At 40.0% G+C, this 17,939-nt stretch overlaps 1 protein-coding gene across 1 annotated transcript in view; it reads left to right on the forward strand.

Moving 5' to 3' along the window:
* Positions 1–17,939, forward strand: part of LAMA1 (laminin subunit alpha 1) — a 250,596-nt gene that overhangs the window by 33,876 nt on the left and 198,781 nt on the right. The window contains exons 2-3 of the mRNA XM_089683630.1: positions 9,850–10,020; positions 10,220–10,332. Coding sequence (XP_089539756.1) covers positions 9,850–10,020; positions 10,220–10,332 — 284 coding nt within the window. The remainder of the gene's footprint in view (positions 1–9,849; positions 10,021–10,219; positions 10,333–17,939) is intronic.

Consider the following 17,939-nt stretch of genomic DNA (forward strand, 5'->3'; position numbering starts at 1 on the left):
CATGATGGGAATCTTTTATGCCTTCAGGTCTCTGAGGTCCATCCCCCAGAGGGGTGTGGCTGAGTACATATAAGCCTGGGATCTGCACATGCTCTTTGCACTTGTGTCTTGTGTCTTTGTCTTGCTACAGCTCTGTGTATACGCTCGTGACTCTTCTGGTATTCTGACTCGGCTTGTGACTAAGACCATTCTCTGTGTTTCCCTTTGATCTGACCTTCCGTTGCTGAACCCGGCCCCTGACCTGTGATTCTCTGTCTACTGTTCTGTACTGTTTTGTCCCGTTGTTGTTGACCCGGCTTGCCTGACTACGCTATTGTCATTCTCACCAGCTACACGCCATTGGCGGCGGCCATTACCGCAGCCGGGGTGTCTCGGGGGCCGCGACCTGGTTCCTGGCTGCGTCGAGTCCATCCCCACCATCAGGGGCCCTGGTGAAGGGCAGCCTGGGACTTAGACTCCGCGCCCTGAGGGACTTCGGTCTGTTGGTGGTGGTTGTCGTCAGCCAGTGCATTACCCTGCCACTGGGCCTACCTGTCCGTTCCACAGCCCTGCCCTGACACTTCCCCTATCTGCCCAGGGGGTGCAGGTGTAGTCACTCAGATCCTCTTCTGTACTGCTTTTGGGTTGGCTGCTGTTACCATGCCTATCAGCTGGCTGCTCCATCCCTGCCATACAGGTCCTCTCTCAGGGGGCCAGTGAGTTCATAGTTTCCAGCCACTTGCCAAGCCTCGTGTTGGGGATTGGACTTGGTCCCTCAAAAGTGCTGCCAACCACTCCTTAGATCACCCACTGTCTCCAAGGCCCTCCTCTGAAAGCCTTAGAGCACGGAGAAATTCCAGAGTGCCTGGACTGCAGACTCTCTCAGACCTATCCACAATTTGATTCCTGACTATCACACCTGAGCTGCTAACCAGCTCCTGATGAAACCATTTGGATCTAGCTTCCACTAGCTGAAATAGAGAGGCAGGCACAGGCAGCTTTGTCCTATGAGGTGTCCTATTGTACACCTCACAGCTGCTGCATGCTTGCTTTGATACCCATAAAAAATATGCTGCTATCAGAAGAAGTGAACTGGCTCCACAGAGTGTTCTGAGCCATTGTTACCTTATTGGTGGACTAGCGCTATATGAATAGAAAACTGCATGGGATTGCAGGACAGGGAAGTGGTATATTTTTTTCTTTTTAGAGTGCCCCCCTAGATAATCAGGGAATATGATGTACATCTTCCAGCACGCCACAGATGGGGGGTTATGTTTACAGCTATCCACTGACCATCACTGCTTGTTGTGTGTTTATTGTTTTAGCCAGCCACTGACTACATGCGCTAGAGGTGGAGTTACTGTTCCAGCAAGCTACTGACCACCAATGCTGGGGAAAGGTTGGGAGGGTTTTTTTACAGTCAGTCACTGTCCACCAATACTGGGGGAATATGGCTTTATTGTTCCAGCTAGCTATTAACCACCAGTACTGGAAGAAGGGGGAATTATTGTACAACCAGCCACTGACCACCAATTTACTACCAATGCTGGGAGGGTTTATTTTTACAGAAAACCAGCCTAAATAGCTCTCATATATGTACTTCAACTTTGTTTCAGCTATAATAAAAAAACTTTATTTTAGCTTTGCTGGCCAAATTAATCAGGAATGTTAATGTTCATTACTTTGGCATTTTTTCTGCAGTTATCTCATTTTCTAAAGATTGTTTTAAGTTTATACTATAATGGTGGATGATTACCTCATTAGATGACCTTTTAGATTATGCTGGAGGATCTCAACACTTTGAACCATAGGATAATAATGGGCCTGAGACAGCTTTGAACAGTTCTACTGTTTGCCCTTTTCTCAAATGTCTTGGGAAGCTTTGAACTGGAGTCTTCATACAGATGTGCTGAAAGAAGACTATAAACAAGGATTTATAATGTAGGAAATATTTAGTTCCTCAGACTGTCTTGGGTATCCCACATATGGTCTGTTTATGTCTATACGTCTATACATTCAATTTCAAGCCACTTCAGTCTCCTCATGACAGTTTAAGGCTCTTGAATGGAAAGGATTTAAAGGAAATAATCGAGTATTTTGAGCAAGAACATACTTTGACATTTTAAAATTAAAGCATATGAACTTCTCCTACTTGCTTCTTTTTTGTTTGGTAAAAATAAATATCAATTAAAGCATTTTGTATGTATATATACTGTATATATATATATATATATATATTACCAGGCCTTGTTGTCAAAGATTAAATTAACAACCTGAAGTTAGATGATAATTGACTACCATGCACAGCTGCACAAAATTCTGAGTGTTCCAGTTTTAGTAAATCTTTCCCTAGATATAAAGTGTATATATTATTAAGAGAGAAAGATGTGGTTTGTACTTGCACACTGTATAAGATTTCAAGCCTGGTACATGTGTTGCAAATTCAAAGTATTCAGCAAAGGGTCAATGGGCACTCACTTGAAGTAAGAGTCGTGCAAATTTTACATTACATTTTAGTGGTGAGCTGATGTTTTATTAGGGCACAGCCCACCCTAAAAATAGCGGGCCATGCCCCACTGAAAAGTAAAATATTGCATTTGCGATGCTTGTAGTTAAAGTCCTGTGAATGCCCATTACCCCATTGCATACTTGTATTCCTACCATGTGCACCCAGGCTTGTAATCTTATACATTGTATAAGTCTCTCTCTCTCTCTCTCTCTCTCTCTCTCTATATATATATATATATATATATATATATATATATACAGACAGTAATATAACTACAGTCAACAGATTATTTGCTACAAGTAGAAGCTTCTGTGATTTAATCTTTGTTAGTTTTTTTTCAATCACTCTGTATAATTTTAAAATCCTAATTGACTAATAAAGAACATGCTTTGTTTAGGTTCACACCTTGTAATTAAGACAAATATATTGTAGCCTAGGGGTAGCTGTTGATTTAACTGATTGTTGATGACAATTATAGCTATTAAAACATTTTCTGCAGTTATCCTTTTTAAGCTGGAAGTGTGCTTATCCTTAATTGCCACTGTCTTTTTTGAAAAGTCTAATAAAAAGAGGCTAAACACAAATTTGTTGATTGTTTTGCATCTTTGATTTTAAATTGAGTTTAAATGTAAAAGCTGAATGACACAGGAATTTGTGTCTATATATGTACAGATGTGTGTCTTACGTGAAAACATATGACCTGCACTTTCAACAGATCTGTTCACAAAAAAGACATGGACAAAACTCACTTACCTGGATTTTCAGTGTCCAATTGGATATACCTATTTATTTCAGGTACTTATATAGTGCCATTAATTTATGCAGTGCTTTTCATATATATTGCACATTCATCCCCAACCCTCAAGGGGCATACAATCTAAGGTGCCTAACTCACATTCATACATACCAGGGCCAATTTAGACAGGATCCAATTAACCTACCAGCATGTCTTTGGAGTGTGGGATGAAACCTACACAGGAACAGGGAGCACATGCAACCTCCAGGCAGGTGGTGCTGTTGCTAGGATTTGAACCAATGACTCTAGTACTGCCAGGGAGAAGTGCTAACCATTTAGCCACTGTGCTGCTAGGATTTTTTGCTTTTATAACAGCCAAAAGTTTTTCAATATGAATTCAGCAAAGTGCTTTTAGCATTTCTTATGTATTTTGTTCTCTGCTGACACAAGAGCATCAAACAGAGATTTGTTAGCCACATACATGCTATGAGTAGTATTTTCTATACTGAAGACACTTCCATCTATATGTCCTGGCAAATATCAAGATTTTTCATGAGGATCCAGGGAATATCCGATTGCCTCTTGGGGGATCAGGAAGGAATTTTTTTCCCAGCAGGAGCAAATTGGATCGTGCTTTGCTGGGGGTTTTTTTTCCTTCCTCTGGATCAACTGTGAGTATAGGATTATAACTTTTTTTTTCTATGGTTAAACTGGATGGACTTTTGTCTTTTTTTCAGCCAGACTATGTATCATCTGCATGTTCTAGAGGACAAGACAAAGTAAATTTCAATTGTCAACTGTGGTGATCCCATGCTCACTGTAGCCTAATTTTCATGTTCTTAGCTGACATTACCTGCCATAGTCTTCTGTTGCTCTAGTCTTTCTTCTGCAAGGTTTGCCATGTTGTCCATTACTGTTTGGAAAAGTGGCTATCTGAACAGTTGTGGGTGTTGTGTTCTTGCTAGAAGAATATTGCTTGTTTTTTATAAATTCCCTTTTCTATAAGAAAAAAATTATTGGTATTGAGTTGCATGAAAATCTCTGGTCACCCAGGGATCTAAGATTCAGCAGCCATCTTTTCAAGGTCAAAGTCACATTGAATCCTTCCCATTCTGATGCTTATAAGATGTTAAAACTCTTGACCATGTCATTATGCCTTATGTATAAATTGTAGCCACATGATTCACTGCTGAGCAGGGAAACCTCATTTTTGACCCTAAGTTCATTTAAATGTAGTTTACATTTGTGTCGATCCAGGAAAATCCTTTAATCAAACTAAATCCTATTTCCATAATTCAGTTAGAATAAAAGCTTTGCTTTGGAAATAAATGTGCAAGATCATATTACATGTAACACTTATTCAGGTCTATCTGGACTCCGTCCACAAAAATACATTTTGATTGCATGCATTAAGTAAAATACAAACAATGTAAAACAAGTTGGCTTACTTGACATAACTTTCTAAGATAACTAAAACAGCTTGCAGAAAGACATAAATAAGAGGAGTGGAAAAGTAAACATCCTTTGCCATTTTTCTTGGTAAGTCAGCCATGGATGCCTGAAGGAGATGCTCCCAGCTGCCCAGCGATAGTGTTTCTGAATCCCACTCATTTCCTGTTCACTGGATGGAGACTCTTGTTCTTGGCCAGGTGTTCCCACACTACAACTGTTTTCACATAGCTCTCTAAACAAAAAAAACAGCAGCACCTTTTTTTGCACGTTGATGCAGTTGTTTCCCCCTGAGTTCTCAGCAGGCATAGAAGAGAGATAATGACTGTTTATTTTGTTAGTAGTGTCCCACAATGTAGAAGATGAAGAAGGAGGATCCAGGTAATAGAGATCTAAAGAGCTCAAACAGATGTGAAGCTATTTACACAGGAGAAAAAATAATGAGACTGGATGTAAAGGTATCCATAGGAAGGCCATTGACATACGGATGTCTCACCGAAACGATGGGCTGTGAGACCTTAAACATATACATGTCTCTGAGACCTGCCCTGATCGTTTCCATGACTTGGGCAAGATATGTTATAGTGTTGTTTTTTACCAGAGTGTCAAGGATTGCTCATTGACATCTTTTAATCTTCATCCATGTTATTTTGCAAAGAGTAGATTACATGCAGCATGGCCACCCTAAGCAAAATGTTTCATTTTGTTGACATAGCCCAGGGGTGGGCAAACTTTTTGACTTGAGGGCCGCAATGGGTTCATATATTGGACCCAGGGGCTGGACCAAGAGTAGATGAATGATGTGTATGTGTCATCCATAGTAAGTATAGTAATATTACCCCATAGTAAGCATAGTAATTAATCCCCCATAGTAATTCATCCCCTATATAGTAATTCATCCCCCCTATAGTAATTCATTCCCCATATTAATTCATCCCCCATATTAAGTCCCCCCTGTGCCAATTCACTTACCTTTGCTCTGCGCGTTCCTCTCGCTGTGTTCCCGCGCCGTTCCGGTCTTCAGGGCGGACTGTGAGAGAAGCCTAGCTCCCCTCACGTTCGTCACGCTGCCCCGCCTTCACACATCCTGACAGCCATTCTAACAGTACCACGCTCCGCGGGCCGGATTAAAAGGTCCGCTGGGCCGTATACGGCCCATTGCTGACATAGCCATATAATAAAAGTCACTAGCTGTACTTTTTTTTGTCAGCCAAAAACATAAAGACCTAGATGTCAACAAAAGAGCTCTTTTAATTTCTTCACTATGACATGGTTTAAAAAATGGTCAGATGTTTCAGAAGATATCTCCCAACTGCTGATCAGCTACCATTCCCTTTTCTATATAGAAAAGGGAATGAACATTTCACCATGCTTGTGTCACATGCAGGGGCAGACTGACAACTCATGGGGCCCACGGGCAATAAGGGATCATGGGGCCTCTGTGTTCTTGCCCAAACTCAAAAAAGCCTATGAAAAAGGTACCAGGGGCATCTCATGGGGCCCCCTACTGACCCCGGGCCCTTGGGCAGTGCCCGAGTTTCCAAATGGTCAGTCCGCCCCTGGTCACATGAAAAATTCAGTCATATTGGAGATGACTAGTGGGCATTACTTATCATTCCTGGAGTCCATTCCTGTCAAGCCAGCCTACCCTTGTTTAGTAAAAGTACAGTATATGCCCTGCACATTTGGACTAACAGTGTCTACTGTCTGCTGGCTTGGACCAGTTGATTGTGGAATTGTACATTTGTCCACTTTTGCTATACGTGAACATGAGTTTCATCCAGTGCTACAAAGATATGAGTAGTATATAAATTACTGGATATGGTATGAGTATTGTTTTTTCTATAGTGGTTTGCACATAAGCAATAAGAGATGTGATTTTGGGAAGAATAGTTGCTATTTTCATTCTCTAATATATATGGGTACTCCTGGCATGTGCTAATGCATCATCTCATTTTGCAGTGTCTTACAATGTGCATTTATATCCTTCTACCCTAATGTGTTCATATTTTTGACAAGGCTCACATAGGATAACATTTATATCCAAATGTGCTGTGACAAACTGATCATCTGTAATCACCAAATGTGCTGTAGTCACCTGATCACCTGATCACTAATGTGCTATAGTTACCCAATGACTGCACTGGTTTGTTGAAAGATGGAAATTTGTTCAGCTACTAGCCTTCCTCTAACTGTTAAGCAATTGGGATATTAAGAAGAGATAAATTGGTAGGCTTAAAGGAAAGTAAATTTTTTTCACTAGGGATTAAAATGTCAGTTTAATTTATTGGTGCTTACTAGCAATGACCTAGAATTTCCTGTGTCCTACAGGATAGAAAAATATCTAAACTAATAGACAGAGGAAATGTATACCACAATAGTATAGTATGCTTAAGTGACTCCAGCAATTCAGTATAATTTAAGTTTCTGTACATCCTGAGTCTAGTAAAAATTAAAAAAAAAAGCAGAAGAGATGTTACTTATATTTGATATGAACTATCCATTGTGCTGGCTGGCATAGTGGAAATCTCAGTCCTCTGCCCCCACCCCCATAACCTGCAGTTGTAATTTTCAGTTGTTGTGGGGGTTAATACTAGCGCTGAACCTGTGACAGGCACTCTTCAAGAGTACCAACTACTATAAGTTGCCCTTTGTGCCCCCGCCCTACACCATTCATAGAAGCTGTGCTACAGCATTCGTGAACGAAAAGCACTTTATGAATGGAGGACAAGTGGGTAAATAAAAGTTCCTCCTCCTCTATTTATAGAACACTTTTCATTTATGAAAACTTTAGTGCAGCTTCTATGAATGAAGGAGGGGAACTGTAGAGACGGGCATAGTTGGCAGTCTTGATGTGTATTTTAGTACCTGGGTATATCTGGTACCTGGGCTGCATGTGTATGTGGTTTTGTGCAAATTATTATTTTCTTTCATTGAATGTCCATATTCTCTATGAAAGGGAAGATCTGCTGCAAATAAGGAATTGGGTGCCTGAGGTGGCTTTTAACCATGTACATATGAAATGAACCCATAAAACATCATCTACGTATGCTGGGTTTACCTTGTCCACTTAGGGCCCCCTTCCCTGTAGTAGTCACTGTTTTGTGTAATGGCAAAGACAGTCTGTCATTTTGACAGCCAGGTCCCATTCTGTGTTGTAGAAGAGCTGACAGCAACTTCTGAGTATAGCTACTGAACAGTATTTTCAGTCTTTTTTGATTGAATTTGATTGGATGCGGGCATTCTCAAAAGAAGAATTTTCTGGATGGCTCCTTAGACAAAAGTCAATAAAAAAAGTGACTGTTGTGAAGATGGGTAGTTCTAACAGGGCAACCCACAGGTCAAATTGTTACTGATTCTGCAAGAATCAGTCAAAATTCGATCCATGAATGTCCAGCTTTACATTACAAGACAGTTTGCTTATCAGATGGCATATCATTCAGGATGGCTGACAACATAAAATTATAGGCATTATGAGAAATGTAATACGCAGTTGTTTCCTTTTAATGTATTTAGTTACCTTTTTACAGATTTATGCAATAAAGGACAATTTCTGAGTGGTACTATGATGCATTTCCAGGGAACATCTAATTTTTGCCTTTACCTAGTTTGTTATTTACAATAAATATTAGTTTTCTGTGCTAACCTGAAATTATTCTTTCACTTGAATAGGGTCCAGTGTCTAGGCTAACATGCTTTATGCTGGACTTCTCAATTGTTTCTTTTGGTTTTCCCTGCTTGGCCCGTCTGTCTGTCTGGTTTGTGCTCTAGTTACGGAAGCAATCACACACTTCAATTGCCAAAAAAGCTTTGGGATTCTGTTATCTGTATTCATGTTTCGAAAGCTCTAAAATTGCCTGTCTTGCAAATTCCTCTCGTTATTCTCAACAGCTATGTCTGCTTGTTATGTCTGTGTCTCCTGCTATGTCCTGATAACTTATCTCTACTGCTTATTGTCATATCAAACATGAATATTTTTAACCATAGCGTGTTAAGAGATTTTTTTTCAGGACGATTCATTAATTTTTGTTTTCTGTTGACAACTCTTGCCATCAAAATCAGTATAACTCTGAGATGTAAAAACAATTGTACCCATAGATCAGGGCTTGACAAATGTATTTTATCTATTTCTGGAATAGGAAAAATCTGTGGTTCTGTCACCACTGTGTCAGAAACTTGTGTGTGTGTGGGCACCAGAACTAGCAATCAGTCTATACACAACTACATTTTCAGCACTGGCTACCTGGTTATGCAACGTGCCTATTCATGGTGGGTTTGAGCACAATATTACCCATCACCACCACCACCCTCATCTACTCCATGACTGTAGGTCATATTGGAGGGGGTCATGCAAGTCTCAAAAATTACAAACAATGACTTTTATTTCCTGAGGTGTGTTCCAATTTGACCAGCACAATGTTCTTCAGGATTCATTGACGATTTACACGAGTGCACTCTGTTCTAGCTCATTCATCTGGTTTAATATAAACACATTTGTGTGATAGGAAGGTGCATGTCTGCAACAGTATCTGGCAATCAGAACACACATGTGTATTGGATTATCCTCTAACAGCAGAGACTATAAGGCTTTCACTGTTGATGCAACCAATTTGAGCACTACTAGTCAGGGGCACAATGACCATTCGAGCACTCGGGCACTGCCCGAGGGCCCGGGGTCAGTATGGGGCCCCATGAAATACCCCTGGTACCTTTTTTATAGGCTTTGTTTGGGTGTGCTTTGAGTGTGGGCAAGGACAGGGGGCCCCATGATTCCCTATTGCCCGGGGGCCCCATGAGTTGTCAGTCCGCCCCTGCTACTAATGATAATCAGAGTTGAATCATCTACAAGGCTACCTAGGCAGAAGCACAGGGCGAGATGGCTGTCCAGGAGACCCTTCTACAGCTTTCATGCTTCTGCAAGAATTCCAGATATAGAGAACTGGTGTGGCTGCCTGCCACTTGTAAATAGTTGGTGTTTGATAAGGCCATCAAATTGCAAAAGTGATATAAAAAAATTAAACATTCCATACATAAAATGTGCTCAATTAAAATACACTACATGTTTCTTTTAATACATCTGGGTACTTTTAGTTTAACATTGTTAACAAATTAAAAAAGTTAACAAAAGTGTATAATTAATTTTATAGTAATGGTCTTTATTTACTTTTCATTTTAGGTTTGTTCCCTGCAATCCTAAATTTAGCTAGCAAAGCAGATATTACCACCAATGCCACCTGTGGTGAAATGGGACCGGAAATGTTCTGTAAACTTGTGGAACATGTGCCAGGGAGAATAGTCCGAAACCCACAATGTCGAATCTGTGACCAGAACAGTGTTAATTCAAAGGGTAACCTCTTTTTTCAATTGTTATTCAGTTCGCTTGTTTCTAACCATGTGCACACTTTACACACATACTCTTATATTTTTTTAATTAATCATAGTGGGTAATAACTTGTAATTCGTTATTTCTCACTAAAATTTCTTTGTTTTGTTTTAACCGGTTAAGTTCTATGTTTCTAATATGATGTGTATGTCTTACTTTTCAGAACGTCACCCAATCTCCAATGCTATTGATGGCACAAATGACTGGTGGCAGAGTCCCAGTATACAAAATGGCAGGCTGTATCATTGGGTCACCATAACCCTGGATTTAAAACAAGTAAGTATAATATTATGATTGTTCTCTTTTTAACAAAACTATTTAATTTTTTATCTCTGGATCAACAAGCTGTACTTTTATCATGCTCTAATTTTATAAATGTAGTAAGGAATACCTGCTGTTTTTCATTTTGTTGATCAAAATAGATCACCAATGAAAAATTTAATAATATAATGCCATTATCCTAATATGTTTTGGAAACTATGGGCTAAAGTAGAAGGTAAGGTAGCTTACAAAAGGGGAAAACCATGATGGAGACCAGTGATGCTCGTGCATAGTCCAATAAGTATGCTGTGTGTAACAGTGTTATGTAAATCACAAGTGTCGCTCTAGCCGTTGAGCTAAAGCCATTCAATTTTGTTCAAAATGGAGTAGTTTATACTCCCTTGAGGATATTTCCACTATGCTCCTTCATCTAGGAGTATAGTGGAAACAACCACATGAATGGATATTTGTGAAAATTAATTGTCATAACATTACAGCCTAATTCTTTAGGCTGACAATAGATGATTTAATTTTCTTTCTTTCAACCAGGGGCTGCAGGAAAGAAAATCATTTCCCCATCAACACAGCCAGTGTTGATGTGAGAATCCCTCTCGTGAAGCCACTGTGTCCTCCCGGCAGGGGAAAGGGAGAGGCTGACAATAATCACATGTAAAAATCTGGCATGCTGGTTGTACCCAAGTCAATTGATGGATCGACTTGAGTACAATCAGCCTGCCCATAGATTGTTTGAATCTCATCCGATCTCTGCTGAACCGGCCGAGATTTGAACCATTTATGTCCAGCTTTAGAAATGGCCATGGGTCATATTATTTACCTATAGTCTCTGCATCTCAGCATGGGACTAACACTTATGGGGTTATTTACTAAAGCTGGAGAGTGAAAAATCTGATGCAGCTCTGGATAGAAACCAATTAGCTTCCAGGTTTTATTGTCAAACCTTAATTGAACAAGCTGAAGTTAGAAGCTGATTGGCTACCATGCACAGCTGCATCAGATTCTGTATGTACCAATTTTAGTAAATATCCCCCTCACATATCAAATTGTAAACCATCCACAGAAACTGTCCTGTTTCTGTCTTACTAAGGCTGTCTAGTTTCCTTCCTCAGTTAATAAAGAGACAACCATTACTGATCTGCTGCTGGGGAAGGGTAAAACTGCCATATAGTAAAATTTTTAGGCATTTTGCACATGGTCGTAATTTACAGCGTACCTGCGGAAGCAACAGCTGCAGTATGTTACTTGCCATAGGAATGCATTACAGAAAAATCAGTGTTCATTTATATGCATGTAAATTTTACATTCAAAATATAGAGACTTACGAGTAATTTTCAGTGCCGGCAGTTACACGCGTACGGGTGCACATGTGTTTTCTATAATGAAGTAGTACACTACAGTTGTGTCTCTAGGGCAGACAAAAGCAAACTCTCTTTGTGCATTACCGTGGTACACCACGGAAAATAAAAAGCAGAATATGTAGTCCACAGTGGCAGTCAATACAATGCTGTGCCCTTAATAGGGATAAGCTGACGTGTTTCGGGAGACGAACCCCCTTCCTCCCTATTGAGGGCACAGCATTGTACTGACTGCCATTGCGGACTACATATTCTGCTTTTTATTTTCCTTTGGTTTGTGAGTATACATCTATTTGTCTACACAATAAATACGTGGTGTACCACGGTAATGCACGATGAGAGTATGCCCTTGTATGCTTTTGTCTATCAGTATCCAGATTTCCCGATCTTTGAAGGGCTGCACCTCCTCATTTGGCATTTTGAATTTCTTTTAGTCTGCATGAAGATTTGAGCACTGGTTTTGTTTGTTTGTCTTTGGATTGTGTCTCTAGGGTACCATAACCACTGCCGTTTAATATGGCTGTGTGCAAGAGCTCATAGTTCTCCATGCTGGAAACACTGCTTAAAATTTAAGTGCAGCAGAAGTTAGAAGCATCTCCAAATTCTTGCAGGATCCGAAGATATTTTTTCTGTACTTCCAGCATTCTTAAAAACACAAAACAAAGGGAAATTAGCATATATTGCAGGGATTTACTAAATATGTTTTTTTCATGTTGCACAGACAAACACTTATGACTATTCTTTATCTGTTTATATGGAGGTTGCACTGTCTGCATTATGAAGTATGTAGACATTTTCAATAGTCTGAAGACCAAGCAGGTTCTTAGCCTTTATTTTGGTTACAGGACAGCATAGACATTTTGGGTGGCATAATGGCTGTAATATCTATCTTTCTCCTAAATGTTAATATAGTTTTTTAATACTTGTATACTCTTAGGCTTAGTAAATTGAGCAAGCAACAATTGGAAGACTACAGTGACATGCAGCGACCAATTATAATTAATCGGTAGGAGAAAGAAATGCCCCTGCATTAGAAATTGGAAAAATGTCTAGTGTCAGATGGCAATGGAAAATAAAATGACCCAGCAACAGTGCCCATAGGAGCACGAATGCCCCAACATGAATGGTCAACAGGCATGAGAATGCTCTAGTGTTGGAGCCAATGGATGGAAAAAGAAACTGGTCCTCAGTTGCATGCGAAAAAATAAAACATACTCAGAGGTATATAAAAAAAAACATCTTGGTGCTCGGTGGCAGAGGAAACAATAAAAAAAGCATGTCAGTGGACACATACCCGGTCCAGTGGTCCACTGGTCCACACTGCTCAATCACTCTGCTTCACCTCTGATGGAAGTATACAGACACTCTTGTGCAGGAGATGACTTTGCTGAAAAACGTCACTTTACAGGAAATCCAGAGCTTGGTATGGCAACGAGTGCTCCAGCCTAAAATCCTGGACATGGTACTTTGAAATTCATGGACAGTCAAACAAGATCTGAGGCAGTTGGGGGGGTGTACATTTTAACAACATAACTTGAAAGAGAATCATAGTATGACATTGTAAAATTTAGGTGCAAGCAGGGGCAGACTGACAACTCATGGGGCCCCGGGCAATAGGGGATCATGGGGCTCCTGTGTCCTTGTCCACAATCAAACCACACCCAAAAAAAGCTTATGAAAAGGTACCAGGGGCATCTCATGGGGCCCCCTACTGCCCCAGGGCCCTCGGGCAGTGCCCGAGTTCCCAAATGGTCAGTCCGCCCCTGGGTGCAAGTAATAAACCATTGCCAGCCAACCCAGTTTAAAGTCTGTAGGACCCCTCTTGCAGAGGCACCTTTTAGATATGCATGCCTTTTCACATTCTGTATATATGAAACATATACAGCACTTGGTTGTTATAAAAATCCTAGAAACAGGTTCAGGATATGTCTCTTTTGAAGTGTTATAAAACTAAACGTGAGACAATGTACTTCAAAAAGGTCACATGAATTAAAGTTCACGTTTTCCCATTTATCAAAAAAAATAAAGGTCATAATGATTTCTCTAGCCATGTGTTTCCATCTAAACAAATTTTTTCAAGTAATTTTTTTAATTAACCTTACACACAAAACAAAACTAGTCTTTTACTCTCCAGGATCAACAGTTTGTTTCATACAAATATTTCAACTTTTAATGGATCTTTGGCTTAATATTGTGAAATTACTAGACCCTGACAAAATGGAATACCTTCCGGCCAGAGAAGGCAAGTCTAGCTATTCAGTGTCAAGTAGCTTTAATGCTTTGATCTGGTCTAATTACAGAGCAGCTAAGCACCTTCTGGAGCCATCTCTCATATGTAAACTGCTGGTTCCAGCTGGTAGCACACCATGAGAAGCATGTGAAATGACAATAAAGGTGTAATCAGTCAGGTAAACAGTAGATGTAATCCCAGTCACTAACATTTCAGAAATTATTTAATATTTTTAAATCTACAGCAGTTGTTAATATAATACTTGGTTACCCTGCCATGAAGGTTCTTGTTCAAGCACTTCCTGTTAATGGGTGACAACCCTCGCACACGTTAGCTGGCCTAGGAGAGGAAGAAGTTCGAAGAAAGAGGACATTTCTGATAGCAGAAACTCCCAGTTGTGTTTCTGAATTGTAACCAGGGCTGGATTTTTACTTCATCTTTCCCAAGGCTAGCTACTTTGTGCTACCTCAACCCCACTAAAAACACTCCCACCCTCATGAACATAGGAACTGTGAAGTGGCCTAGGAGAGAAATAAGTATACAGAAACAGGAAGTTTATGGAAGCAAAAACTCACAGTCGAGTGTATGAATTGTAATCAGGGTCAGATTTATACTTCTTTCTGGGCTAAGCCAGCTACCATATGTAAATCCCCACCCCACCAAACACACACACTCATGGGACTGGGAACTATGAATGGGGCTGAGGATTTCTAGAGCTATGTTAGGCTGGATAGAGATGGGGATCATTAGGGGTACCAGGGGAATCTGTAGGTGGCGGGGGGGGAGGGACTGTGGAGGAATATGGTGCTACAGGGGACTGAGGTACTCATTTTACTGCAGGGGGCTAAGGTGCAGAGCAATGCACTTGGTGTTTTTCTAGTTGCATTGGCAAGAACTTTTGCAACATTCCATGGTTTTATTTCAATCTGCCTTTGTATTTTGGAGGCTCTTGAGCACTTTCATGGATCCCTGCTGTTTATTTTGCATTTTCTAAATTAAAAAAACAATAGAAACTCATCCAAGAATTCCCCTAACTATTTCTATAGCCCATGGACTGGGCTAGGAACTTTTAATTAAATACTAAAAACATTATAATGTAATTAGGGTTTTGCTAAATGCTGTGCTTATTGTATCCTGGAAGCCTCTGATCATGAGTTTTATATTGTATACAAATGATGGCCTTTTCCTAAGTTAACCCTTTTTGTATGTCTTTCACCTGCTGCAGTGCAGTGCAGTTTGTTTTGTGGACTGTGTATATGGGGTGCATTATACTGTTGAGATTCCTGGGGTGTGTACTACTTCATTTTGCAAAACCAAAGGTATTTACAGACTCCTTTTGGTACCTTGTATTTAATCCTTTATAATCATTAAATACCCAGCACTTAACTTATTACTCCTGTGTCTAAAAATTGCTTCCATGTACAATACACTGTCAATAAAAATATAAAGGCTGAAACACAAAAAATACAAAAAGAAAAAAGTTCTTCAAGTACTAGTAATGTCCAAAAAAGCAACCCCCGTGCTCCACCTTACTGTTATTCCTCTTTTATCCTCTCTCGCCGGCTAATATTGCCCTCTTCGTTCTAAGAACATTGGCTTTGTTGGATAATGTTGGATGTTTCCCCTATAAGTAAGCTCCACAGGGATTTACAAACTTATTTATTTATTACAGGTACTTATATAGCACCATCATTTTACGCAGCGCTTTACATATATATATTGTACATTCACATCAGTCCCTAACCCTCAAGGGGCGTACAATCTAAGGTTACTAAATTACTTTCTAAATAAAACTTGCTGCGCCAAACACTCCCCCAATTGATTAGTAGTACAAGAAATCATATGGGAAAGAACCACATAGCATAAAATCCTTAAAACACATTTCTTTAAAAACAGGAGAACAACTCACATTCACATGGTGCCCACTTCAGGGCCGACATGTTATGTTCCCTTCCTGTCTATATCATTTTTTAATTTTCAGTGCTGGTATATTTTGACTGACAATTACTTCTTCATGCAACACTGTACTAAAGTGAATGTTATATTATTTTTTAAGACAAATAGAGCTTTCTTTTAGTGGTATTTTATAACCACTGTTTAATAAACACTGTTTATAAAAAAAACTTTCCCTTACTTTCTGTTAAAATAAAAATGCCAGGAAAGCACAAACACCCTCAAAATGACCCTTCTTGGAAAGTAGACACCCCAGGGTAATCTAATTTTTGTGACAGTATTTTTGGCAATAAAGAAACAAGTTGGTATTGAGGTTTTTTTTGGACATTTCTAGTGCTTGTTGTACTTTTTTCAGTCTGTAATTTGTTTGTTTCAGCTTTTGTATTTTTATTGTGGGGTATTTATTTTTTAAAATTTACATGTGTAGCACTACCCTCTTAAGGGCCACTTTGTTTCTGGATCCCCCTAAGCTTTGCACAGCCAGGTAACATGCACTTTCCATCTTGCATTCACAGTCAGTGAACAGTCCATGAGCTAGGTTTTTGTTATTTTATTAGGATAAATAACTTGGATGGGGTAATAGGGAATATGGGATGCTCAGCTTGACTGAATCAAAACGCAGGGACAACTTCCTTCCTAGTTACAGAAACAGATCCTAGACTGTTCTTCTTGAATGCGGGCAGTCATTGCGGATCAGTAGCAACAGCCCCTTATTTGCTAGGTACTCTCAGCCCCTCTAAACGTTAGCTTAGGTTGTTGCAAATTACATGCAGCAATATCTCCTCTCCCCTGTAGAACTGCACCCAACTCTACAGCCTGCGACACTACCAGCCCCCTGGCTGCTCTGATCTCTCAGGACAAGGATAAAGGATTAGGTACAATGCTGTTCTTTGGCACTCTCTTTTATTCCTGGGTGTGCTGATGTACTCACTCTGTCCTCCTTGCTCCCACAAGCATTGATCCTGTTCATACCATGATGCTGAATGAGCCAGCCTGAGCCCAGCCTGGAGGGCAAGCCCTGCTAGATCCACCAATAGCCTCCTCATTACGCCATCTTCCACCTAACTCCCCTGCTAGCCTGACTCTCATATATGTATGGGTTGGCCTCACCACTCTACCAGAGTCTCCAAACCTAGAATTGGTTAGACTCCCATAAACATGCATATTTAGGTCTCCACCCCTTCTGCCCACTGGCTTCTGGAAGCTTCCATGGTCCTCCAAAACCTAGTGGAGGTGATAGAGTCCCAACCTGTTAAGTCATACAGCCTGACCTGCAGTAACTTGACCTTATTACAGACTCACACAGTTACTATGAGTCATAACATAATACATTTACCTACACTAATATTAATAGCACACTAGAGGGTGCTACACATGATAACAATTTGTGAACACAGGGCAGTTAATAAGTTAAGTGCAGGGTATTAGTGATGATATTATACATCAATGCATGATACAAAATCAGCAGCTATAAACGTTTATACAGTATATGTATTTTTGCAAAGTTAGGTGCAGAGATACACAAGTGGATAACTCGACTTTATTTAGAACTAGGGCCAATTTACACTGAGTTCCGAAAACACTGGGTGTACCAACACCTGACAGCATATTGTCTTTATAGGTCTGTAAATCTTTGTTATCAAGGCCAGTCTGAATCATGTTTCCAGCCCATCATTTTACTTTCAAACAGGTTATGTGGCTAATTAATTTTCTGCCTTATCTGAACTTAAGGTGTTACTAAACCCAGGATCCTGCATTCCCTATATCTGGTCTCCCTCAGTCCACAGAACATAGAAATGCAGTTATTTTAATAAGTAATTAAACTACTAAATACCTTTCTCATCAGCAGCATATAACAGTCTTGTGACTTCTATCAGTGTCCAGCCTAGAACTGGTAAAGCTTGTAGGAGGAGTTTTCATTCTCCTCTGACTGTCCTGTGAAGCTGCATGACCCCTGTGCTGATCACATGCACCCTCCCCAAAAAGAAAAAGTCTAGCAATACACACCAAACTGAGCATGTGCAGATTACCTCCTAGGGCTCTGTACTATCAGCAAATGTATTGGG

This window comes from Staurois parvus, unplaced genomic scaffold (genome assembly GCF_062004578.1).
Source record: "Staurois parvus isolate SC_StPar_1 unplaced genomic scaffold, SC_StPar_1.0 ptg000317l, whole genome shotgun sequence".
NCBI lineage: Eukaryota > Metazoa > Chordata > Amphibia > Anura > Ranidae > Staurois > Staurois parvus.